Here is a 25,882-nt window from a genome sequence, read left to right as displayed (position 1 = left end):
TTGAGCAGAATGCATCTTGTTTTTATGGGGTAGTCCATTGGGCAATGCTGTTTGTCTGTCCATACGGTGTTTGTATCTATGTTGCTCACAAACGTCCACCAATCAGAGCTGTCATTGTCACCTGGCAGGGGGACAGCAGATCCTCCACTCAGCAGATCCAAGCCCGGCTACGCCGTTGTTAGACTATCTATCGGTCCTGTTATTTTCAGATGATGCCTCCAGCTAACCAGTTCACGAGGTCGGTTTATCTTGGCATGACTAAGTGGTAGTCAGTCGTTGGTTCTTCTTTTTAGCTGGTGTGATGTGTTACGCGTGCTGCAGTATGTTCAAATGAATCAGCATCGTATTACTCTGTTGCAGGAATAATTAAGAGATACATATGGCCGGTAGAGACTCAGAGGATGAAGCCTTATTTGTCAGACTCCTAATTACAGAAAAGGGAAGAGACTTTGACTTGAAACGTGTTCTGACATTCAAAATCTCGACAGTTCTTTTTGTCCTTTACCATGTAGACAGAACCATGAGGAAGACAACTAAGAGAGTGTATTGCTTTCCGAGTTGGCGAAATAAGGGCTAACAAAGAGAAGACTGCCTGAACCAGACGCAAACATGTTCACCACCATTGTTATCGATAGCATGGCTGCAGTGCAGGTGGTTAATGGTGATGAATTGGCAGTGGTGCAGATGGAAACCTTTAAAGGTTAAAGATTGTGAGAAGTCTGTGTTCCGTCTGTATACCAGTGCCCAGAAGGTTGGCACCACATGTGCTGGTTGTTTTGCCAAAATAACCAGATACATGAACGGCTTTCTTTTTTTTTTTGGTATACAAGATCGAGGTTGTATACAAGTAAGGACTAACATTAATCACAAAAAGACAAAATGACACGTAAAACATTAGATAAAGGGAGCGGGAGACAAGATGGGGAGAGAGATGGAATGCCACAAGTACAACAGCAGAGAATTCATTCATTCATTCATTTCGGATTAAATCTTTTATGACATATTTTATGACACTTTAGAGACTTTCAACCCTCAACATTTGAGAGCAGGGACATCGGGAGATCTATGGGAGTGAGAGGGCTTGCGGGGAGGAGACACGGGAAAGGGGGTGAGGGGGGTGGGACAGGTATAAAACACATGGACACTGCTAGGACTTCCAGGAATGAAGTCGGAATTTCAAAAAAGTGGATCTGAGGTGAATTAACAGGGTTAGAAAAGATCAAGGTTTTGGATGGAGGAAGACAAGAGATGGTGGTGAACAGCTGTTTAAAAGACCTGGAGGGATGAGTGGGATTGAAGGGAGTGGGGGAATTTGTTCCAGAGGCGGGAGAAAAGAGGAATGAAAGAGTGAAGGTGAGCAGAGAGTCTTGATTTGGGCAGTTTCACCAGAAGAGGGTTTCTGGCAGATCTTGTGCGACCTGTAGGAATATTTGGGGGACAGAGCACAGAGAGAGCTGGGGGGGCAAGGCCGGAGAGGAGTCAGTAGAAGACGGAAAGACCACCAACCTGCCTGCGGTGAGTGAGTGAAAGGCCCTCGGAGATAGCTTCATCGCAGGAGATTCCAATTATTCTGAAAGCTTTGGTTTCAACAGCGTGAAGCCAAGCTAGGTGTGAGGAAGGAGCACCGGCCCAGAGGGGAGAACAGTATTCCATTGAGCTGCGGATGAAAGCCTTGTATGTGGTGAGGAGCTCAGGTGTGCCAAGGAAGGACCTTGCATGATGGAGGATGCCCAGTCGGCGACTGGCTTTGGAGGCCAGCTTGGAAATGTGGTTTTCCCAGGAAAGATAATGGCAGATAGTGAGAACCAAAAGCTTGAGTGACACAACTTCTTGGAGCGGATTGTTCAGAAAGTGGATGGGAGGGTTTTCCAGGCGATCTTTTCAGAGAGTCATAGTAAGAGTGTGAGATTTGCAGGATTGAAAGACATGTTCCACTTGTTTGACCAGTTTGTGATATTGTCCAGTTCTGCAGAGAGTGAGGAGGCTGCAGGCTGCCGATCAGAGATATGAGGAATGGACCGGCAGAGAGTGGAGTCATCAGCAAAGAGATAGAGAGGATTTTCAACAGAGTCAGAGATCATTGATTCATTCATCAATGATCTCTCTGACTCTCTATACTTTAAATACGATGGATATTCCAAATCATGCAGATGCTGTGAATTGCGGTTGTAGGTAGAAATATAATTTTTAGTCCCCTACCGGTGTACACCGGAAGGGACTATAGGTTTGCACTCCGTCCTTCCCTTCCTCCGTCTGTCCGTCTGTCAGTCCGTCATGCAAAGAACAGTTTTCCGGACTTTTTTTCTAAACTCTTTATGCTAATGATTTCAAACTTTGTACATGGTTTCCTCATGATAAGCTACAGATCAAGTTCGAACTTCACGACGTTTCGATCATTTTTGACAAAGTTATGGCACTTTGAACTTTGGTAATTTCCCCAACAGTTTTCCCGACTATAATTTGGAGTGCGGTAAGTCAAAGCTGTTAATATTCCTTGTGTATATTATGCTGTAATCGTGGAATGTTCTTTAAAATGCTTTCCTAGAATAAGCATCAAGTCAAAAACGTTTTCACTGAATTTTGTTTCCATTGACACAATTCTTCATATCGGGCAAGAATACATGGAATTCACATAGTTTACCAATAAATCAAGAAAACATCTAGGGAGGTTGGAGTGTCACTTTACCATATGCTTCTGTGCGTATAATCTGCGTGAATACTTCTTTAAATATGTATCTGATACTCTGCCCCCTTAGCAGTATACACAGTACGCATCAGAAGTAACCTAGCTTCCACGGTCCGCGGATAACCCGGTTAGGATAACCCGGTCAGGATAACCCGGTCAGGATAACCCGGTCTCACATCATCCGCGCCCACATTCAACCGTGCATAAATTTGCATATTTAATGAGGTTAGTCTGTCACACTTTGGTTTCCGTGCGATAACTCCACCAAATATTGGCTGATTTCAACAAAATTTTTAGTCCCCTACCGGTGTACACCGGAGGGGACTATAGGTTTGCACTCCGGCCCTCCGTCTGTCAGTCTGTCCGTCCGTCACGCAAAGAACAGTTTTCCGGACTTTTTTTTTCTAAACTCTGAATGCTAATGATTTCAAACTTGGTACATGGTTTCCTCATGATAAGATACAGATCAAGTTCGAACTTCCCGACGTTTCGATCATTTTTGACAAAGTTATAGCACTTTGAACTTTGGTAATTTCCCCAACAGTTTTCCGGACGACAGACAGCCGGTAGGGGACATGTATTGCAGCGCAATACTCAGAATGCTTGTTTGATGAATGAATCAAACATTGTAAGGTAATATGTCATCTTTTCCTCAGGCCTTCATCTTTGAGGAAGCCATCACTCACTCCACAAATAAGATTCAAATAGAAGCAAAGGGTAAGTGATGATGTTGAGTCAAGGTTAAGAAGGAAAGCTTCAGGAAACAGCAATGGTTTATCCACCTGCTGTATGTTGAGGATGGGAAGGGAAAAATAGTGACAAGATGTGTTGAGACATTTCTGAAATAATAACATTGAATTATAATAGTTAATAATAAAACCCTAATCAATCTGCCCACAGTAAGATTGCACAAGGTCTTGGATCTCTCTTTCTGCAGAATTAGATCTAATGATGCTTAACTCACATTCATTGTTGTAGAGGCAAGTGTGGTTGAATTATGTACTTTGGAGCACTGTCAGACATAGTCAGGTTCACTATGTCAATAAATTATATTTCGTTCAAAATCATGGTAAATTAGCAAACCTATACATTTTTGGAAAGGTTATAGCATAAGGAAACTAAAAATCAATGTTTACATTTGGAGAGATACCTGTATGGCGGCCATTTTGGATTTTCAAAATGGCCACAGTAAAACACATATTTTGTTCTATTTCTGCCTCTAATTACCCTAAAAACTTTAAAAAATATACTAAACCTATATTTTCAGGGACAAGGAATCCAATGAAAGTATCAAATTAGTGCTATGGGGAATGGTAAGACACGAATCAAAGGTTTTGAATTGCAAAATACTGTCTTTATATTCGCGATAAGTTGCATAATCAAATACATGTTATCATTTTGTACAGGCAGTTAATAACATCAAAATGTGCCACAATATTTCATATCACCAAACATACACAGGCAGTCAGCAAAATCATATATACACATGCAGTCAGTATAACTTCACATCTACACAGGCAGTCAATGACAAAATATACACAGGCAGTCAATGGCATCAAACATACACGATTACAGAATATGCCATTTAGAGTTCGTCATCACTGTCCTGTGTGTCGTATCCGACGATATAGTCCGCATCGTTTTCACAGTCCGTTCCACACAAGCAAAGGTCGGTCAAATTGATTGGCAAATCGAATTGGTCGAATGGTCGATCGAATCGAATTCGATGAATCGAATCGAATCGAATCGATCGAATTGGTCGAATGGTCGAATGGTCGATCGAAGCGATTGGTCGAATGGTCGAATTGGTCGAATGGAATTGGTCGATTGGTCGAATTGGTCGAATTGGTCGAATCGAATTGGTCGGAATTGGCAAATGTAAACATTGATTTTCAGATTTTCCATGTAATAACGTTTCCAAAAATGTATAGGTTTGCTAATCTACCATGATTTTGAACGAAAAAACATAGTGAACCTGACTAACAAGATCTTCTGTGCCATGACACCAGAGTGTTCAACAATTTATTTGGCAGCGATGTACAAAATTGGAAAAACTCCTACCACCGGAAGGCATATTTTCCCATTCGTTCACTTATCTGCCGATGCCATACCTTTCATACCCCTCCCCTTTTTTAATGAATTGCACTAACCCACCTCTACCGCACTCCAAATCCTAACTATTTGCACATATCATATGCAGATGGATCCTAATTTTGGAAGTTTAGCTTTGCAATTTTGACTTAGACCTTGGATCTTTGGGTTCTTGCCCTCTTTCAGGGATTCAGTAGGACATTGAAACAAGGTTGACTAGATGACAGTCATAATGAAAGGTTGTTGGGGTGTGGAAGGAGGCAGATTAGAATTAATTTAAAAAAAACAATATAGATTGGATAATAATAGTCCGGCAGCTAAGCTAAATAAAGCATAACAATTGTGCATTTTGTGAGGAAAGCACCAAATTTGGCACACTAGTAGACTATCATATTATGAAAAAGATCTGGATATTGGGCCATCTCAGATTCAGAGATTTGATTTTTGCAAGATTTGCAGATTTTGCGGATTTGCAAGCTGAGATTGCAATGCCAGGGACGGCCGACTCCTTCCTGCGAGCTGCCCATGTCACCCGCACAAGAAGAGCTCATCAAATCACTGCAGTGGCACTGCACATCCTGCAACACCGTGCGTATGAACGCCACTGTATGACATATGCTGATGATGCAGAAGACCTGCCTGAGTTCGAAGACTGGTGTCACCAGAGAGGAGAAGACATTCTCAACTTTCAGTACTGGGCAACTGTGCTGGAACTAGAGATGTTGGTACTGGACTACGTGCGTTCTCTGCGGCAGGCTTCATTCACGATGTACCTTGATGCCCTGACGGAACTGGTCCCATGGTTCCATGCCTTAGACCACACACACTATACCAGGTGGGTCCCTGTTCACCTGCGGGACATGGTTGCATTCCCAATGAAGCACCCAGATGTAGCCAGAGAATTCAGGGCTGGCAACTTCACTGTACAGAAGACGAAGAAGGTGTTCTCTTCGATCCCAATCGACCAGGCGCATGAACAGAATAACGCCTGCATCAAAGGAGATGGTGGAGCAGTCGGCCTCATTGACAACCCAAGTGCCCTGCGGCGTTGGATGATTGCCGGGCCAGAAATTGCCAGGGCCATAGAAGAGTTCCAAGATGGCCATCAACACTGGGGGAGGCGAGAGGACACACGTCATCACGACCAGACACCAAGTGTGCAGACCTCTTTCGCCAAGGATGTCCGCACCCTTGTCAGCGTCATAGAAGAGCTTGGCAGCCCCTTTGAGGAAGAGAGCATGGATCTGGTTCTCCTTGACACAAAGGAAATTGCAGGTCCTGCTGCAGTTGAGACTATCAGGAATGTGAAGAAGGTTGGCCAAGAGCAGTTCCAAGCTTTCACCAGAGAATGCCTGGTGGAAAGGACCAAGCCAATTGATGATGCAATTCGTCGGAACAAGCTGAAGGTGTCATTTTGGAAAATGGCTGCCACAGCCATCAGGGGCTGAATTTGAGATGGCCCAATATCCAAATCTGTTCATAATAGGATAGTCTACTCGTGTGCCAAATTTGGTGCTTTCCTCACAAAATGCACAATTGTTATGCTACGTTGCCCCACTATAAGAATATTAATCACAAGATAGTTTTCGTCTTAACATTTAATATGCCCTTTTTCTCTTTTCTTTTATTTCACCTCCAGGCAGTTCAGGGAACAGGACTTGCCTTCATTGCCTTCACTGAGGCCATAACACACTTTCCAGCTTCCCCCCTCTGGTCCGTCATGTTTTTCTTGATGCTCATAAACCTGGGATTAGGAAGTATGTTTGGCACTATGGAGGGAATCGTCACCTCTGTCACAGACACCTTCAAGATTCGCAAAGAGTTTGTCACAAGTAAGTTGGTCATACCTTGCTATGCAGCATACTCCAGTGAGCGATGAAGTACCTCAGATGGTAAATTCTACTTTGGAGATCTGAATTGTGGGCCAAACTGATTTCATGGTGTTGCTGCACTGAGGGAATTCATATTTATATCTGAGCGTGTTTTGTTTTGGAAGTTTTATTTTTCACTTTCTGCATATGCTAATGTTATTTAGAAATGAGGAAGACATCAATGCATGCACACTTCGTCTTTGTTTGTATGCAGCACAAGGCTGCGGGGTAGCATCATTGGTTGAGGGTGCGGCTGTGCCACTGATGCAAAGTCCTCTGCTCGTTAGGGCAGGAATTTGGAATTTTGCCAGGATGCTGGCGATGATACTTCATCGACTCTTCGCAAAGGACACCATTGAATCTTTAACATCCACCAACGAATGCTGGCGGATGGGACAGCTGTTTAATGTCCATCCAATGGATGGTACACACATTGATGAATCACCCTGCCTGTGAAACAACCGGGATGGCAGTTTATAGCTGGGTCAGTATTCAAACCCATACTAGTCAGCTTAGAGGTGAGTGTGCGTACCTCTAGGCCATCCTGTCAGCCCACATGTGCACTGAAACGGCATCATAACCGTTCCAAAGATTTAGGTCAGTTGGTAATTTACTTGGCTCTTCCCTGAACTGACTTAATATTGGCTCGACTCACAATTGTGTCGATTTTCCTCACACTAAAACTGCCAACAGGGAGTGAAATAATGTAATGTAAAGGCAGCATGGAGTGATGCATCGTGAATGGCACTCTCCTTTGGATGGGGATGTAACTCTAGGTGTCCCATCCATAAATAGCTTGGGAATGTATGTTAAAGACCCCACACATCCAGAAGCACAACCAGGACTTTCCTTAGGGGGGGGAAGGGGTGCTGAGGTTACCCAATGAGTGAGTAAGCAGCAGAGGTCCACACAATAGTACGGTACAAAATGAAGGTGACCGGGTGAGAGCACGGGTGTCAATCACAGTCTCTACTAAGACGCCCCTACTGCGATGCATTGCCAGTGCTAATCCAGGCAGACAATTTTCTCCCATACCTGAGCCAACTGCTAATGGGAGGGTTGAGAGTGGGGTAGGGGGCGAGCCCTTGTGCCCCACCCTGCTGGTTGCGCCAATACACCCATCCTCTGAAAAGGTTGGGTTATTTTGTGCCAGTACCCTCAGTAAATTTCCTACTTAGGGTTAATTAGCACTTGCATATCTGCATTCAGTGAAAGTGCTGACATTGAAGAGCAGGGCTCTTGCTTGAGACGGACGAAGTGACGGGCAAGACACAAACTCGTCCGAGAAGATGTTTATTGTAAAAACCAACTCGGGAACTCTCTAAAAAGCCCGTTTATCGGGCTGCATATATATCACAACCAGAAAGCACAACCAAACCGAAAGCCACGCCTCTCAGGCGAGGCGCGCTTTGGTGGTCACGTGACCGACAGGTGCAAAGGATTATAACCGCACACGCGGCACGCTTTGGTGGTCACGTGACCGGCCATCCCGGCACCGTGGTTTGCCTGCCGGTTACCTCACCGGCTGGAGCAAGGAGATTCTGTTGCTGGTCTCGCTTGGGGGACCAATGGGTCGCTAAACACGCCCCCCCAGAATGGACTTGATCCAGCAAGGTCAACCTGAGGGGGGTCCAGATGACCCGACCGAAACAACCCCTGGCCAGTCGTGGGGGGGGGGGGTCCGGTGTGGTGGCGTGTGGTCGGACGGGGGGTGCAGTGGACGGGGGGGCGGCCGAGGGGCCGGGCAAGTCCTCGGGGGAGGCTGCCGAGGTTCCTCGCGGGCCTCCCGAGGTTGCAGGTCGTGGGTGCAGTGCCGAGAAGGCTCGTGCGGTGCATGCGAAAAGCGGGTGAGCCAACCGAGGGGCTGGTCAAGGCCTCGGGGGAGGCTGCCGAGGTTCCTCGCGGGGCGGGTCAAGGCCTCGGGGGAGGCGTGCCGAGGTTCCTCGCGGGCATCCCGAGGTTGCAGTTCGCGGGTGCAGTGCCAAGAAGGCTCGAGCGGTGCATGCGAAAAGCGGGTGAGCCAACCGAGGGGCTGGTCAAGGCCTCGGGGGAGGCTGCCGAGGTTCCTCGCGGGCCTCCCGAGGATGCAGGGTCGGAGAAGTATTTGCAGTCGGGGTAGAAGTAGTTGTTGTAGTTGTAGGTGCATGAGGATGACGAAGCGGCCGTGCCGCGAACGTCAGCGTGCGCGAAGGTGACGAAACAGCCGTGCCGCGAACGTCAGTGTGCGCGAAGGTGACGAAGCAGCCGTGCCTTCGGAGGGTCTTGGAATAGGTTCGCCCCTCCGGTCGTAGAGGAAGAGCCGAGCGCAGTGCGCGAACCTCATAGTCATGGCCGTCGTCGTTACCGAAACTCCGGCATGTCAAAACCGCGGTCGAAACTGCACCTGAAGCCATGCGGGAGAAGCCGGCGTCACCAGCCTAGGTGGCTTCCCTGGCTAGGGCGCGCTTGCCGTGTCCGTTCGCAGCCCACGAATCAGTTCGGGGGCAGTCGGGGTCACCAGTGAAGAGCAGGGCTCTTGCTTGAGACGGACGAAGTGACGGGCAAGACACAAACTCGTCCGAGAAGATGTTTATTGTAAAAACCAACTCGGGAACTCTCTAAAAAGCCCGTTTATCGGGCTGCATATATATCACAACCAGAAAGCACAACCGAAACCGAAAGCCACGCCTCTCAGGCGAGGCGCGCTTTGGTGGTCATGTGACCGACAGGTGCAAAGGATTATAACCGCACGCGCGGCACGCTTTGGTGGTCACGTGACCGGCCATCCCGGCGCCGTGGTTTGCCCGCCGGTTACGTCACCGGCTGGAGCAAGGAGATTCTGTTGCTGATCTCGCTTGGGGGACCAATGGGTCGCTACAACATTTGGATTTCATTAAATTGTCACAATACGCGAAGATCCTTTGTTAAATCGATCCACAGACACAGGTGAGATTATGAGAACAGTGACCTTAATCGGTGAACCAAAGGTACCATGGCACATGGCAAGTCGGGATCACCCAAAAAGAAACGGCGTGAAGGTTCCTATTTTCTACGAGCAGCCCGTGTTTTCTACGATACTATATCCGGAAGTAACCTGAGAATTTTCACACCACTGTGTTCATCGACTGTATATATCTCAACGCGAGTTGTCTGTGTGTCCGCGTTTTATTCAAAGATGGCTGAACGGATCTTCATCAAACTTTCAGGGGTTCATCAGTGAGTGCCTGGGAGTGTTTTAGGCAAAAAGAAAATATTTTTTTTATAAAACAAAGTTCGTTTTTTTATTTATTTATTTAAATCGCTCTATAGTGCTTAAGCCTTTTTGATTAATGACAGTTATATACAAGTATACCTTCGCATAAATAAATACAAAACAATTACCAGACATTTGAACACGAATAATAAAAAAAACAATGCTGGAAGCGGTCGAAGTTGATAAGGTTTCCTCTTCTTCCTGAACGTCATCATACTTAACTCAGAAATGTGATCAACAGTACATTCACCGGCATATGTTCAATGAAAATATAAAATGATGATTTGAGATTTGTGATTGATTCTGATTTGGATGTTATTGCTTTTCCATTATATTTGCATTCATTTCAAATACGTTAATGTTTCTTTTTCGCTTGACCAACACCGGGTACTCCAGCTATAAACACTTATATACTTTACTCAGGGTACAAATACAACTTTGTCTGGTGGGTAACATAGGCTATGTGGTCGCGCCCTCATTCGGGTGTGTGGGGGACCAGGAGAGGGGCGTAAATCCTCTAAGTAAATGTGTACCACGTAGCACCACCTGGTGATGGAGGCAGAGGGTATTACAATCTCCTTTTATACCTGGGCAACACTGAGGATAAAGCAGTCTCTGCACGGGTAAATTCTTCCTCTTTCCCCTCCCCCCCCCCCCCCAAAAGATATATATGTAGTATATCTTTCCCATCCCTCTCCCCTCACCTCCCCCTCCCCTCCCCCTTCCACCCCTCCCGCACTCCCTCCCTCACCCCTCCGTATCCTGCCCCCCCCCCCCCACAGAAATGCCGGGTGCTCCTTCTAGTTCTATATACAGGTCAGAGGTTAGCTACTCCAACATAATAATCTGTTTCCTTTTCACACAAAAAACTTTCAGAATACATCGATTAATTCCACAAGCATTATTCAACCATATAAAATATAGTGCCTTAGGAAAGTATTGTTACATTTGTGGGGGTAGCAATGGAATACCTTCGGCCAGGTAGGATTGTATAGTGTAGTGTGCTCCGAATGTCGTGAAGAAGAAGAAACCTTCCTGTAACTAAGTAGGGCCGGATGTTGCGTAAGTGTATATTTGTCTCCATGCGAGGGGTGGAGCTATGCAAGGGGAGGAGTTAGGGTATAAGGGTAGATTCCCTGTGTGTGGTTGCCTCTGTGGTTTCTGCGAGGGGTGGAGCTATGCTAATTAGTTAGGGTATAAGGGTAGATTCCCTGTGTGTAGTTGCCTCTGTGGTTTCCCCTTTGTTCCTTATGACACTCACAACACCAGCCATGCGATCAGTGCCTCCCTCTCCCCTCCCGCGCGTGTCACCACCGCCATAGTTGAGTATATATGCCTCGGAGTTAAAGCTCGGTTGGCAATCTGTCACTTAGTGGTGTTAATCCCGGTGAACACGATAGTTTTCACACCCCTTCACTTTTTCACAGTTTGGTGTGCTACGGCATGAATTAAAAATGGATTAAATTGATATATTTTGTCACTGATCTACACATCATACCCCATAATGTCAAAGTAGAAACTTATTTAAGATTTATTTGCACAATAATTAAAAATGAAAAGCTGAAATGTCTCGAGTCAATTAGTATTCAACCCATTTGCTATGACACTCCAAATTGAGCTCAGGTGCATCCACTTTCCATTGATCATCCTTGAGATGTCTCGACAACTTGATTGGAGTCAACCTGTCCCCTATTCAATTGATTGAGCATGACTTAGAAAGAAACACACCTTTCTCTCTTAGGTCCCACAGTTGTCAGTGCATGTCAGAGCAGAAACTCTACCATGAAGTCCAAGGAACTGTCCGTAGAACTTCGAGATATAACTGTGAGGAGGCATAGATCTGGGGAAGGTTATAAATCAATTTCTCGAGTGTTGAAAGTTTTGAAGAGCACAGTGAGCTCCATCATTAGGAAATGGAAACAATATGGAACAACCCAGACTCTTCTTAGAGCTGGCCGTCCAACCAAACTGAGCCACCGGGCAAGAAGGATCTTAGTCAAGGAGGTTACCAAGAACCCAATGATCACTCTGGCAGATCTACAGAGTTCCTTGGCTGAGATTGGAGAACCTGCTGGAAGGACAACAGTCTCCGCAGCACTTCACAAAGCTAAGCCTTATGGGAGAGTGGCCAGATGGAAGCCGCTTCTGAGAAAAAGGCACAGGACAGCACATCTGGAGTTTTAAAAAAGGCAAGGGAAGTCTCTAGGAGCATGAAGCAAAATATTATGTGGTCTGATGAGCTGAAAATTTAATTATTTGGCCTGAATACAAAGCGCTACATCTGGCGGAAACCGAGTACAGCTCATCACCCATCTAACACCATCCCTACCATGAAGCATGGTGGTGGCAGCATCATGCTATGGGGATGCCTTTCAGCGGCAGGGACTGGGAGACTTATAAGGATAGAGGGAACAATGAATGGAGCCAAATGCAGGCAAATCCTTGTGGAGAACCTGCAAACTCCTTTAGGTGCAAAATATTTTGGACTGCGGTGAAGATTTATGTTCCAACAGGACAATGATCCCAAGCATACAGCCAAAACAACACTGGAATTGCTTCAGAACAAGAATGTGAAAGTCCTTTAGTGGCTCAGCCAAAGCCCATACTTGAATCCCATTGAGAATTTGTGGAAAGACTTGACGATTGCTGTTTACTGACGCTCCCCATAGAACTTGGCAGAGCTTGAGCAAATCTGCAAGGATGAATGGGGGAAACTCCCCAAATCCAGGCGTGCACAGCTTTTGTGGGTATTTATTTGTGAGTTTTGGGGTAAAGGGGTAAAGGGTGGGTAAAAGGTATTTTGTGTAGATCAGTGACAACAAAATTAAATTTAATCCATTTAAAATTCAGGGTGTAACACAAAATGTGAAAAAGGTCAAGGGGTGTGAATACTTTCTGAAGGCACACTATAATCAGTACATCCTGTATCTAGTTCTGGGTGTGCTACCTTTCTGCTGTACATGCACACCACCCAGCACAAACAATTTGTGACATCAATTATTCTATCTCCTACTTTGGATAATGGCACAAACATGATTGGACAAATGGAATTTACCGAAGGCTTATTTACCTTGTGATGAAACAGCATTGTGTGGTGTAAATGCCAGCAGAATAATGTGTTATAGAACAACCCAGCAACATCTCAGATTCATAAATGAACTTTTCATTTCAAAGGAAACCTGGAGTTTACCATAAAATAAGAAAGGTTGTGTAATTGCATGCCGATAATCATGAAACATCCACAATTGCCATGCTCCACTTGTTTATTTCACCATTTCGTACCAGTACACACGACAATATATTTGCCTCATCCATGTCACTTGTGCTCCACAGCGGGTAGCTGTCTCATCGCCTTCCTGCTGGGCCTCCTGTTTGTGCAGCGTTCGGGTAATTACTTTGTCACCATGTTTGATGACTACTCGGCCACATTACCCCTCATTATCATCGTCATTTTGGAGAACATTGCTGTTGCCTGGGTGTATGGCACACAAAAGTAAGTTTCCACTTTATAGTGTGACGCATTTTTCCAAATAGCGTTAGTTTATTTTTAGAGCAATACATCCTCGCTGAGCAATTTATCCGTCGAATGAGTCAAAGCTGCAACAGGAAACATGTTACCTAGTCGATTATACTCAACAAAAGGTTGCACATTTTTATACAGACGCTTTGATGTCCTAACCACGACTGTCTAGCTCTGATAAAAAGTTGAAATGCCGTTTGCCATTCCACTATTAATTGATGCCATTGTAGCCATTATTTGTGTGATTTTGAATGTGTATCTGTTTTCCAAAGCATAGCAGACAAACACAAACATGAATGCAGGCTTCAATTTTGTGAATATACAGGGGAAATGTGTTACTTTTGAAGATAAATAACACAATGTGCATCTTAGGTTCATGGATGACCTCAGAGATATGATTGGATATTACCCGCCGAAGATTTACCAGTACATGTGGGCTTACGTCTCACCAATTGTGATGATAGCCATGCTCTTGGCTAGCATCATCCAGATGAGCCTAACACCACCGAGCTATAGTGCGTGGATCAAGGAAACGGTGAGAAATTACTTTGCTGAATTATTTACATGATAGACGGTGTAGAAGAAAGTTGTACACTGAAATCGTTTTTGAGAATGTAGTTATGTGGACCCCTGAGGAACGAGGGTCAAAGAAAAATATTGTCCGGTCGATTGGTCTGACTCACATCACCCGTCGCACCAGGAGCTTTTGCTGCTATTGAAGATCACCAGGCTTTCCAAATTCACATTGCATTAAATTAAGTGTTCTTTTACCATTTACAAAACCCCGAGGATTACTCCAATCCATCGCCGAACTTGGTGATGTAACCTGTGGGAGGCAAAAGGCAAAAAAATGTCTCTTATAAGAAAAAGGTTTATTATAATGAAATACAACGTGCGGATAGACAAGCCAACAGCTCCCGAACAGATCTGGAGTACGAGGATCACATATGGTGGAGGTGAGGCACAAAAAAAACGAACTTATGTACAATAGGAAACTAGAAAAAGCAATCAGAGATTGCAGATCCTCACCAGGATGTGTTTTCAGTGGTTTTTTAAGGCTTTTGTGTAAAAACAAATATGGCGGCCGAACCACGTGGCCGATGACGTCATCATTATTTTTTCTTCACTAAGTTATCCCTAGATGTTGCTCAATAAATTTCATCTTGATCAGATGAAGTTTTGTACTTGTCGAATAATGACGTCATAATGGAGGCACTTATGACATCATCATTAACATATGTTATTCCACATCGAGAGCTCCTTACAATGAGACATGTCTCATTTTTTTCTATACAGCGCTTTCGGAGATATAGAGGGGCAATTGTTTTCGGTTTTTCCAAGATGGCGGCCAAACCACGTGACCTATGACATCATAATTATCATTAAATAAATTCTACAGGTGGAGTTGCACCTATGGTGAAAATGTCCTGTCAATCAGACCAACGGTTGTAGAGAAAACCATATTTATTCTGTGCGGACAAACAAACAAACAGACAGGCAAACAGACAGACAATCAAACGGATTCAAATGCAATACCCTCTCCTCAGGCGAGGGTAAATATATCGTGCATGGCACGATACTTGCGAAATCCCAAAAATAAGTTGTTGGCCTATGATGACCTCAAAATAATTGGTGGTTGAATTATGTGACGTGGTATGCAAATCCTCTTAAAATATCAAGTCAATCGGATGAAAATTCATTATTCTTATACCTCTCCAGCCGATACTGATCCTCATTTTACTTCTACCTCTCCAGCCGATACGGTACTCATCTTTCCAATTCTAGTTCCACCATACTCATTCAACCCTTTCTCCTTTCTCAGATCCACGCTCTCACTTCAGGGACTTTTCCCAGATTGTTTTTCACAGTTTTGTTTAAATATTATTCTAATATGTTTAAACTTTCCCCTGCAGTGTTTTATTCAGTGGTGTTTTATTTCCCTTTCCCCTGCAGCTTTATTTATTACAACACGCTGTTTTTATTCCTACTTAAAAGGCTTTTTTCAATTTCCTCATCAAATCATTCCATTTCAAAAAAATATTCAATCTCTTACTGTTCTTCCTTTCAACATTCTCGAAACTCACCTTCATTCCACCCCTCCTCCAACGTTTTCAAACAAATCTCTGACATGAAAATCACAATAAACCGAGTTTGTAATAAATGTTCATTTGTCATTAATCGTCCACTCTCTAAACTCCCTCCTCACCCCTCCCCCACCTAAACTCCCCCCTCACCCCTCCCCAACTCCCCTCACTCCTTTCCTCATAAACTTCCCCCTCACCCCTCCCTTTCAATTCTCCCCTCCAAATCTCCCCCCTTTCTCCTCCGCTTCTAATCTCCCCTCTCCCACCTCCCCTTCAAATCTCCCCCATCACCCCTCCCCTTCAAGTCTCCCTCCTCACTCCTCCCCTTCAAAATTTCCCCCTCACCCCTCCCCTGCAAAACTGCCCCTCACCCCTCCCTTTGAAAACTCCCCCCACCCCTCCCCTTCTAATCTCACCCCTCACCATCTTTCTCCAATTCTTCACTCTCCCCTCTCCTCCTCAAAGCGGCCTCCTCCCTACTTCCTCTCCCTTCCATCTCATACCTCCACCTCCTACACAGCTGACTCCGCACGTGAGAAAGCCGAATTCCTCAACTCTCTGTTTGCCGCAAAATCTTGTGTCCCAAACCCGCCTCTCTCTGTACCCACCATACCCAGTTGTACCCAGCTGCTCCTGGACACTGTGTCCTTCTCTCCTGACAAGGTGGAGAAGTTTCTGTCAAACCTCGATTCTGATTCTGCAACTGGATCAGACAGCATCAGCCCAAGGGTCATAAAATCCTGCTCTACTGCTCTATCTTACCCTCTCTCTCTGTTCTCTTCACCATCTCTTTTGCTCAAGGTCATCTGCCATCTGCTTGGAAATCAGCCAACATTACCGCTTTACACAAAAAGGTGCAAAAACAGATCATTGCAACAATAGACCAATAAGCCTGCTCCCAATAATTATCAGCAAGGTCATGGAATCGATCATCGCTTCTGACATCAAATCCTTCATCTTCTCCAATGGCTTGATCTTGGATCATTAATTTGGATTCAGACCAGGTCACTCTTCTCTGGACATGCTGCTTCTGCTGTCTCAACAATGGATGGAGCTCCTCAACACCAGACAGGAAATCAGAGCTGTCTCCCTTGACATATCACGTGCCTTCGATACGGTCTGGCACCCCACTCTGCTCACCAAACTCTCCTCCTATGGTATCCATGGAAACCTCTACGCATGACTTGCAGACATCCTCTCTGGCCGCAGTCAACGTGTGGCGCTGAATGGAATTCTCTCATCTCCCATTCCTGTTCAAGCTGGAGTTCCCCAAGGCAGTGTTCTGGGCCCTGTGCTTTTTCTGGTCTTTGTTAATGATGTCTCCGACTGTCTGGAAAATCCTCTCTATCTCTTTGCTGATGACTCCTCTCTCTGCTGCTCCATATCTCAACCCTCAGATCGGCAGGCAGCAGCCTCCTCACTCTCTGCAGATCTGGATAAAATCATAAACTGGTCAAACAAGTGGAACATGTCTTTCAATCTTGACAAATATCACACTCACTTTGTCTCTCCATAAAGACAGTCTGGACAACCATCCCATCGACTTTCTGAACAATCCTCTTGAAGAAGCTCTGTCACTCAAGCTTTTGGGTCTCACTATCTGCCATGATCTTTCCTGGGAAAACCAAATTTCCAAGCTGGCCTCCAAAGTCGGTCGCCAACTGGGCATCCTCCGTCGTGGGAAGTCCTTTCTGGGCACTTCTGAGCTCATCACCACATACAAAGCTTTCATCCGCAGCTCAATGAAATACTGCTCTCCCCTCTGGGTGATGCTCCTGCCTCGCACCGAGCTCGACTTCACGCGGTTGAAACCAAAGGATGCAGAATCATTGGAATCTCCTGCGATGAAGCTGATTCTGAGGGCCTTTCTCTCTCTCACCACATGCAGGTTGGTGGTCTTTCTGTCTTCTACCGATTCCTCTCCGGCCTTGCTCCCCCTGCTCTGTCTGTGCTCTACCCCCAAATATTACTGCAGGATGCACAAGATCTGCCAGCAACCCTCTTATTGTGTAACTGCCAAAATCAAGGCTCTCTGCTCATCTTCACTCTTTCACTCCTCTTTTCTCCCGCCTCTGGAACAATCTCCCACACTCTCTTCAATCCCTCTCTTCCCTCCATGTCTTTAAAACAGCTGTTCACCACCATCTCTTAACTTCCCCCATTCAAAACCTTTATCTTTTCTACCCCCATTAAAACACCCCAAATCCACCTCTTTCAATCCACAACTTCTTTCCTCAAATTCCTAGAAGTGTTAATTTGCTTTACACCGTGTAACCCTACTCCCCCAGCACTCCCCCTTCCACAGATCTACCAACGTCCCTGTTCTCTTCTGTTGTTGTGCTTGTGTGCTTCCCTCTCTCTCCCCCTCTTGTCTCCCGCTCCCTTCATTGTATTTTTTATGTGTCTGTGCATGTTTTCATGTTCAATGTGTTAGCTCTGACACGAGCCTTGATTCAGTATACAAAAGAAATAATTGAGATCTGCCCTATGTTGACCTTTTAGCCTATGTCGACTTCAAAAATAGTTGGGGATTGAATTCAGTGTCCAGATATGCAAGTCCTCTTCAAATTTCAAGTCAATCGGATGAAAATTGAGGATTTTAGTAATCTGACCTATGTTGACCTTTTGGACTATGTTGACCGAAAATATAATTGGTGGTTGAATTGAGTGACCAGATATGCAAATACTCTTCAAATTTCAAGTCAATCGGATGAAAATTGAGGATTTTAGAAATTTGACAAAGTTGGTGACTTTTGGCCTATGTTTTCCTATTGACCTTTTGACCCCAAAAACAATAGGCTTCTTGCTTATGACCAACTCTACCATTTGGTGAGGTTTCGTGAATATTGGTTGAAAATTGTGACCTGTAGCCGACTGACATACAGACAGACAAACAGACAGACAGAATAACGCACAAGACCAACCAATATACTTGAAAAATCTTCGATTTTCGCAAGTAACAAACGGCAAACGAAACAAACCGACTCAAATACAATACCCTCTCCTCAGGCTAGGGTAATAACTAAAGCCTATTCATCAGACTCACACACGAACAAAGGGTGAACGAGTGAGAGCTTGAGTAAAGCATGAGCTCGTTGTGGATGCACCGCAATGGTGTGGTTGTGCGAGTCGGCACTGCTTGTACGAAGTGCAGCTCAGGGAGTGATGGACCTTTGGAAATGGTGATGAGTTAAGCGAGATGAGAGGGATGGTATTTCCTTGGAGGACGAAGCAAAGAGAGAGCAAGATGTTGACGTCGCCATGTGAAATGCTCAACTGCCGCGCAGAGTGCGGCCCTGACCCTCGTGAACTCTGTGACCACACCCATGCATGGTGAGTCCCTGTTATTGACCATCCGCTGCCTGTGGATGGGGCCATCTTCTGGGCTTGTCCCGCATGGTGCGATGGCTTTGAACAACAGTGTTCTGCCTTCCTCCAGGGCTCCGCTGCAAACCTCACCGCCATGGCTTGCGCAGCCTGCTGGCCAAACAGTTTTTTTCAGTTTCCCAGCATGCCATTGGTGTTATACCCAGATGATTCTTCCCAACACCTCACACTCAAACCTCCCCCCACACTTCACACAGTCAAACCTTCACCCGCACTCCACACACTCAAACCTTTGCCCGCACCCCTAACACTCAAACCTTCCTCCACACCCCTCACTCTCAAACCTTCCCCCGCACCCCTCACTCTCAAACCTCCCCCCACACTTCAAACAGTCAAACCTTCACCCACACTCCACACACTCAAACCTTCCCCCGCACCCCTAACACTCAAACCTTCCACCGCACCCCTAACACTCAAACCTTCCTCCAAACCCCTCACTCTCAAACCTTCCCCAGCACTCCTCACTCTCAAACCTTCCCCCGCACCACTCGCTCTCAAACCTTCCCCTGCATGCCTCGCTCTCTCAAACCTTCCCCTGCACCCCTCACTCTCAAACCATCCCCCGCACTCCTCACACTCAAACCTTCCTCCACACCTCTCACACTCAAACCTCCCCCCACACTTCAAACAGTCAAACCTTCACCCGCACTCCACACACTCAAACCTTCCTCCACACCCCTCACTCTCAAACCTTCCGTCACACCCCTCACACTAAAACCTTCACCCACACCCCTCACAATCAAACCTTCCTCCACAACCTTCACTTTCAAACCTTCACCCACAAACCACACACTCAAACCGTTGCCACGTACACATGGACAGACAAATTCTGCCGTAAAAATATCTGGTGTAGTCTGCTGTAGTTTGCAGTGCCACGCGGATTGGATTTCAATGTATGTACGAAATGCGTAATTTATGAAAGAAAAGTGACCTGAAAAAACAGAATTATATTCAAAAACAAGAAAGAAAAATGCAGCAACCCGTGCCAAATCAAGCTCTGCTTTGGGTATGCGGGTGTATTCAGGGTATGCGGGTGTCTTATAATACCTCAGGGAGATGGATGCCCCTGCCTTGCATAATCCCAGGTCACCTGTGGGCAAGGTGTAGTACCTGTCAGCCCCACTTACCAGTGTAACGCGGCGGTTTAAATGGCAGATGGCTCTGCACATCTAGTGGATGAGAGTCCAGTTGACTCCAACAGCATGGGCGGAAGAGGATGAATTCCCCAACGGCCAGCAGAGGGACGGAGAGGAGTGGCAACCCCCTCCCCTCCCCCAGCTGTACCACACACTTACCCGTGTGTACCAGCCATAGAAAGGCAATATGATGGCAAACGGGCCATCATTGCCCGAGGAGACGAGACATCATCATCAAGCTCTGCTTCTGAAAGAAAGAAGGGTAGCTTCCATGTCAGCTGAATGTGCTTGTTATAACGGGAACGCTGAGAGAAAAAAGGCAATTAAAAACTTTTTTAAAACATGTAAAAACATCGAGATGAAATCCATACCAAGATAATTAAATATAAAGCAGTAAGTGTATTAAATTCGCTAATATTATGATAACGTGTTTATAATTATCTTCAAAAGAAGTCGCCAAATACAAAACATTACACTGAAGCTCAAAATTGCCTTGCTGAGCGATTGTGAAGTCTGGTGTGGTGGTCAAGTGATTGTGAAGCCTGGTGTGGTGGTCAAGCGATTGTGAAGCTGGGCGGGTGGTCGAGCGATTGTGAAACCTGGAGTGGTGGTCAAGCGATTGTGAAGCTGGGCGGGTGGTCGAGCGATTGTGAAGCCTGGTGTGGTGGTCAAGTGATTGTGAAGCCGCGTGTGGTGGCCAAGTGATTTGTGAAGCCTGGTGTGGTGGTCAAGCGATTGTGAAGCCGGGTGTCGTAGTCAAGCGATTGTGAAGCTGGGCGGGTGGTCGAGCGATTGTGAAGCAGGGTGTGGTGGTCAAGCGATTGTGAAGCCGCGTATGGTGGCCAAGTGATTGTGAAGCCTGGTGTGGTGGTCAAGCGATTGTGAAGCTGGGCGGGTGGTCGAGCGATTGTGAAGCCTGGAGTGGTGGTCAAGCGATTGTGAAGCTGGGCGGGTGGTCGAGCGATTGTGAAGCCGGGTGTGGTGGTCAAGTGATTGTGAAGCCGCGTGTGGTGGCCAAGTGATTTGTGAAGCCCGGTGTGGTGGTCAAGCGATTGTGAAGCCGGGCGTGGTGGTCGAGCGATTGTGAAGCCGGGCGCGGTGGTAGAGTGATTGTGAAGCCGGGCGCGGTGGTCGAGCGATTGTGAAGCCAGGAGTTGTGGTCGAGCCATTGTGAAGCCGGGAGTGGTGGTCGAGCGATTGTGTAGCCGGGCATGGTGGTCGAGTGATTGTGAAGCCGGGCGCGGTGGTCGAGCGATTGTGAAGCCGGGCACGGTGGTCGAGCGTTTGTGAAGCCGTCAGTGGTGGTCAAGCAATTATGAAGCAGGGAGTGGTGGTCGAGCGATTGTGAAGCCGGGCGCGGTGGTCGAGCGATTGTGAAGCCAGCAGTGGTGGTCAAGCGATTATGAAGCTGGGAGTGGTGGTCGAGTGATTGTGAAGCCGGGTGCGGTGGTCGAGCGATTGTGAAGCTGGGCGCGGTGGTCGAGCGATTGTGAAGCCGGGAGAGGTGGTCAAGCAATTGTGAAGCAATTGTGGTGGTCGAGTGGTGGTCGAGTAATTGTGAAGCCGGGAGTGGTGGTTGAGCGATTGTGAAGCCGGGCGCGGTGGTCGAGCGATTGTGACGCCAGGCGCGGTGGTCGAGTGATTGTGAAGCCGGGCGTGGTGGTCAAGTGATTGTGAAGTCGGGAGTGGTGGTCGAGCGATTGTGAAGCCGGGCACGGTGGTCGAGCGATTGTGAAGCCGGGTGCGGTCGTCGAGTGATTGTGAAGCCGGGAGTGGTGGTCGAGGGATTGTGAAGCCGGGCGCGGTTGTCGAGCGTTTGTGAAGCCGGGCGCGGTGGTCGAGCGATTGTGAAGCCGGGAGTGGTGGTCGAGCGATTGTGAAGCCGGGCGCGGTGGTCGAGCGATTGTGAAGCCGGGCGTGGTGGTCAAGTGATTGTGAAGTCGGGAGTGGAGGTCGAGCGATTGTGAAGCCGGGCACGGTGGTCGAGCGATTGTGAAGCCGGGTGCGGTGGTCGAGTGATTGTGAAGCCGGGAGTGGTGGTCGAGCGATTGTGAAGCCGGGCGCAGTTGTCGAGCGTTTGTGAAGCCGGGCGCGGTGGTCGAGCGATTGTGAAGCCGGGCGCGGTGGTCGAGTGATTGTGAAGCCGGGCGCGGTGGTCGAGCGATTGTGACGCCGGGTGCGGTGGTCGAGCGATTGTGACGCCGGGTGCAGTGGTCGAGCGATTGTGAAGCCGGGAGAGGTGGTCAAGCGATTGTGAAGCAATTGTGGTGGTTGAGTGGAGGTGGTGGTCGAGCAATTGTGAAGCCGGGAGTGGTGGTCGAACGATTGTGAAGCCGGGCACGGTGGTCGAGGTTGTGATGCCGGGCGCGGTTGTCGAGCGTTTGTGAAGCCGGGCGCGGTGGTCAAGCGATTGTGAAGCCGGGAGTGGTGGTCGAGCGATTGTGAAGCCGGGCGCGGTGGTCGAGTGATTGTGAAGCCGGGCGCGGTGGTCGAGCGATTGTGAAGTCGGGAGTGGTGGTCGAGCGATTGTGAAGCCGGGAGAGGTGGTCAAGCGATTGTGAAGCAATTGTGGTGGTCGAGTGGTGGTGGTGGTCGAGTGGTGGTCGTGGTGGTCGAGCAATTGTGAAGCCGGGAGTGGTGGTCGAGCGATTGTGAAGTCGGGAGTGGTGGTCGAGCGATTGTGAAGCCGGGAGAGGTGGTCAAGCGATTGTGAAGCAATTGTGGTGGTCGAGTGGTGGTGGTGGTCGAGTGGTGGTCGTGGTGGTCGAGCAATTGTGAAGCCGGGAGTGGTGGTCGAGCGATTGTGAAGCCGGGCGCTGTGGTTGAGTGATTGTGAAGCCGATTGGTGGTCGAGCGATTGTGAAGCTGGGCGCAGTGGTCGAGCGATTGTGAAGCCGGGTGCGGTGGTCGAGCGATTGTTAAGCCGGGAGAGGTGGTCAAGCGATTGTGAAGCAATTGTGGTGGTCGAGTGGTGGTGGTGGTCGAGTGGTGGTCGTGGTGGTCGAGCAATTGTGAAGCCGGGTGCGGTGGTCGATCGATTGTGACGCCGGGCGCGCTGGTCGAGTGATTGTGAAGCCGGGCGTGGTGGTCAAGTGATTGTGAAGTCGGGAGTGGTGGTCGAGCGATTGTGAAGCCGGGAGAGGTGGTCAAGCGATTGTGAAGCAATTGTGGTGGTCGAGTGGTGGTGGTGGTCGAGTGGTGGTCGTGGTGGTCGAGCAATTGTGAAGCCGGGAGTGGTGGTCGAGCGATTGTGAAGCCGGGCGCTGTGGTTGAGTGATTGTGAAGCCGATTGGTGGTCGAGCGATTGTGAAGCTGGGCGCAGTGGTCGAGCGATTGTGAAGCCGGGTGCGGTGGTCGAGCGATTGTTAAGCCGGGAGAGGTGGTCAAGCGATTGTGAAGCAATTGTGGTGGTCGAGTGGTGGTGGTGGTCGAGTGGTGGTCGTGGTGGTCGAGCAATTGTGAAGCCGGGTGCGGTGGTCGATCGATTGTGACGCCGGGCGCGCTGGTCGAGTGATTGTGAAGCCGGGCGTGGTGGTCAAGTGATTGTGAAGTCGGGAGTGGTGGTCGAGCGATTGTGAAGCCGGGCACGGTGGTCGAGCGATTGTGAAGCCGGGCACGGTGTTCGAGTGATTGTGAAGCCAGGAGTGGTCGTCGAGCGATTGTGAAGCCGGGCGCGGTGGTCGAGTGATTGTGAAGTCGGGCGCGGTGGTCGAGCGATTGTGAAGCCGGGCACGGTGGTCGAGCGATTGTGAAGTCAGGCGCGGTGGTTGAGTGATTGTGAAGCCAGGAGTGGGCGTCGAGCGATTGTGAAGCCGGGCGCGGTGGTCGAGTGATTGTGAAGCCGGGTGCGGTGGTCGAGCGATTGTGAAGCCGGGCGCGGTGGTCGAGCGATTGTGAAGCCGGGAGTGGTGGTCGAGCGATTGTGAAGCCGGGCGCGGTGGTCGAGTGTTTGTGAAGCCGGGCGCGGTGGTCGAGCGATTGTGAAGCCGGGAGTGGTTGTCGAGCGATTGTGAAGCCGGGCGCGGTGGTCGACTGATTGTGAAGCCGGGCGCGGTGGTTGAGCGATTGTGAAGCCGGGCGCAGTGGTCGAGCGATTGTGAAGCCGGGAGTGGTGGTCGAGCGATTGTGAAGCCGGGCGCGGTGGTTGACTGATTGTGAAGCCGGGCGCGGTGGTCGAGCGATTGTGAAGCCGGGTGCGGTGGTCGAGCGATTGTGAAGCCGGGTGCGGTGGTCGAGCGATTGTGAAGCCGGGAGAGGTGGTCAAGCGATTGTGAAGCAATTGTGGTGGTCGAGCGATTGTGAAGCCGGGAGTGGTGGTCGAGCGATTGTGAAGCCGGGCGCGGTGGTCGACTCATTGTGAAGCCGGGCGCGGTGGTCGAGTGATTGTGAAGCCGGGTGCGGTGGTCGAGCGATTGTGAAGCCGGGTGCGGTGGTCGAGCGATTGTGAAGCCGGGAAAGGTGGTCAAGCGATTGTGAAGCAATTGTGGTGGTCGAGTGGTGGTGGTGGTCGAGTGGTGTTCGAGCAATTGTGAAGCCGGGAGTAGTGGTCGAGCGATTGTGAAGCCGGGCGGTGGTCGAGCGATTGTGACGCCGGGCGCGGTGGTCGAGTGATTGTGAAGCCGGGCGTGGTGGTCAAGTGATTGTGAAGTCGGGAGTGGTGGTCGAGCGATTGTGAAGCCGGGCGCGGTGGTCGAGTGATTGTGAAGCCGGGAGTGGAGGAATTTTCCATGTGTTTCATGTGGTCTGAAACCATGACCATGGTGGTCAATTCCATGTGTTTCCGTCCATCTTCAATAGTCTCTGGGGCACAAACACTAACACGCCATCATGAACATCCCTTATTGTTCTGTAATGAACCAGGATCTTTCATCTTTCCCACGATTACGTTTATTTGCCCCCGTTGGACTTAGTCTGATGGATTGGGTCACATCTGTCCGCCCGTGCGTCTGCAACCATATCTCAGAGATGTATCAACCAATTTTGTTCATACTTGGCACAAAGACACTACATAATGGTATACATATGTACATCAATTTGTTTCATGATGCAATCAAAAATGGCCGACTGGCGGCCATTTTAGTTGTAAAAAACCCGATGTTGAACACGTCCTCAAACATTTCTCGGACATGCATTTACCGATCTTGTTCAAACTTGACACACAGATAATGAATGATGGCTTACATTTGCACGTCATTTTCTTTCGAGATCAGATCCAAGATGGCTGATTGACGGCCATTTTGTTACTTAAACATATCCCCAACCATTTGTTGACCATAAATGGACAGATTTAGTTTAAACATGGCACAAAGACAATACATGTGAGTACACATATGCAGATTTTTTTTTGTAATCTGACCACAGGTGGCCGACTGACTGCCTTTAACTCCATACAGCAAAATTAATAAAACCGCAGGGGCTATGACATTTTATGTCTTTTTCTTCTAGTTGTTTTGTAAGCAGAAACACGAGATGCTGGGAATCTTCTCTGAAATGTTCTCTGCATTCTCCTTGGTGACTTTGTTTCACTGTACCTGTCATAAATAAAGATGCGCTGCTCGATGTTAAATTGGCCATTATTTTTAATACCTGTAAAAAAAACAAAAAACTGTCAGGGCAAAGGCATTTGGATTTATTCACAAACATATTGCTCGGAAAATGATCAAATGTTGCCTTTTTATGGTCCACCCTATACATACAGTCATACACATACGTATATACGTACCCAGGTTGTATGTTTGGCATGTTGCTCCACTACACATTTCTGTGGAGCATTTACACACATTTACACACAACGTACACATTTGCTGCCAAAGGCATCTTGTCCCACCTTACTCTGCTCTCCAGTGCAGCTTATTTTCCTAGTATTATCAGTAAA

General features: G+C 47.8%; 1 protein-coding gene across 1 annotated transcript in view; it reads left to right on the top strand.

Annotated features, from left to right (window-relative positions):
- LOC137424141 (sodium-dependent neutral amino acid transporter B(0)AT2-like) overlaps window positions 1-25,882 on the top strand; it is a 92,744-nt gene that overhangs the window by 63,227 nt on the left and 3,635 nt on the right. Inside the window, 3 exon segments of the mRNA XM_068111607.2 lie at window positions 6,417-6,609; window positions 13,214-13,373; window positions 13,773-13,935. Of these exon segments, the coding sequence (XP_067967708.2) occupies window positions 6,417-6,609; window positions 13,214-13,373; window positions 13,773-13,935 (516 nt within the window).

The sequence above is a fragment of the Myxine glutinosa genome, chromosome 3 (genome assembly GCF_964187855.1).
Source record: "Myxine glutinosa chromosome 3, kmMyxGlut1.1, whole genome shotgun sequence".
NCBI classification, from domain to species: Eukaryota; Metazoa; Chordata; class Myxini; order Myxiniformes; family Myxinidae; genus Myxine; species Myxine glutinosa.
Note: the sequence above shows the minus strand (reverse complement) of the source record. Positions and strands in the feature narration are given on the sequence as shown.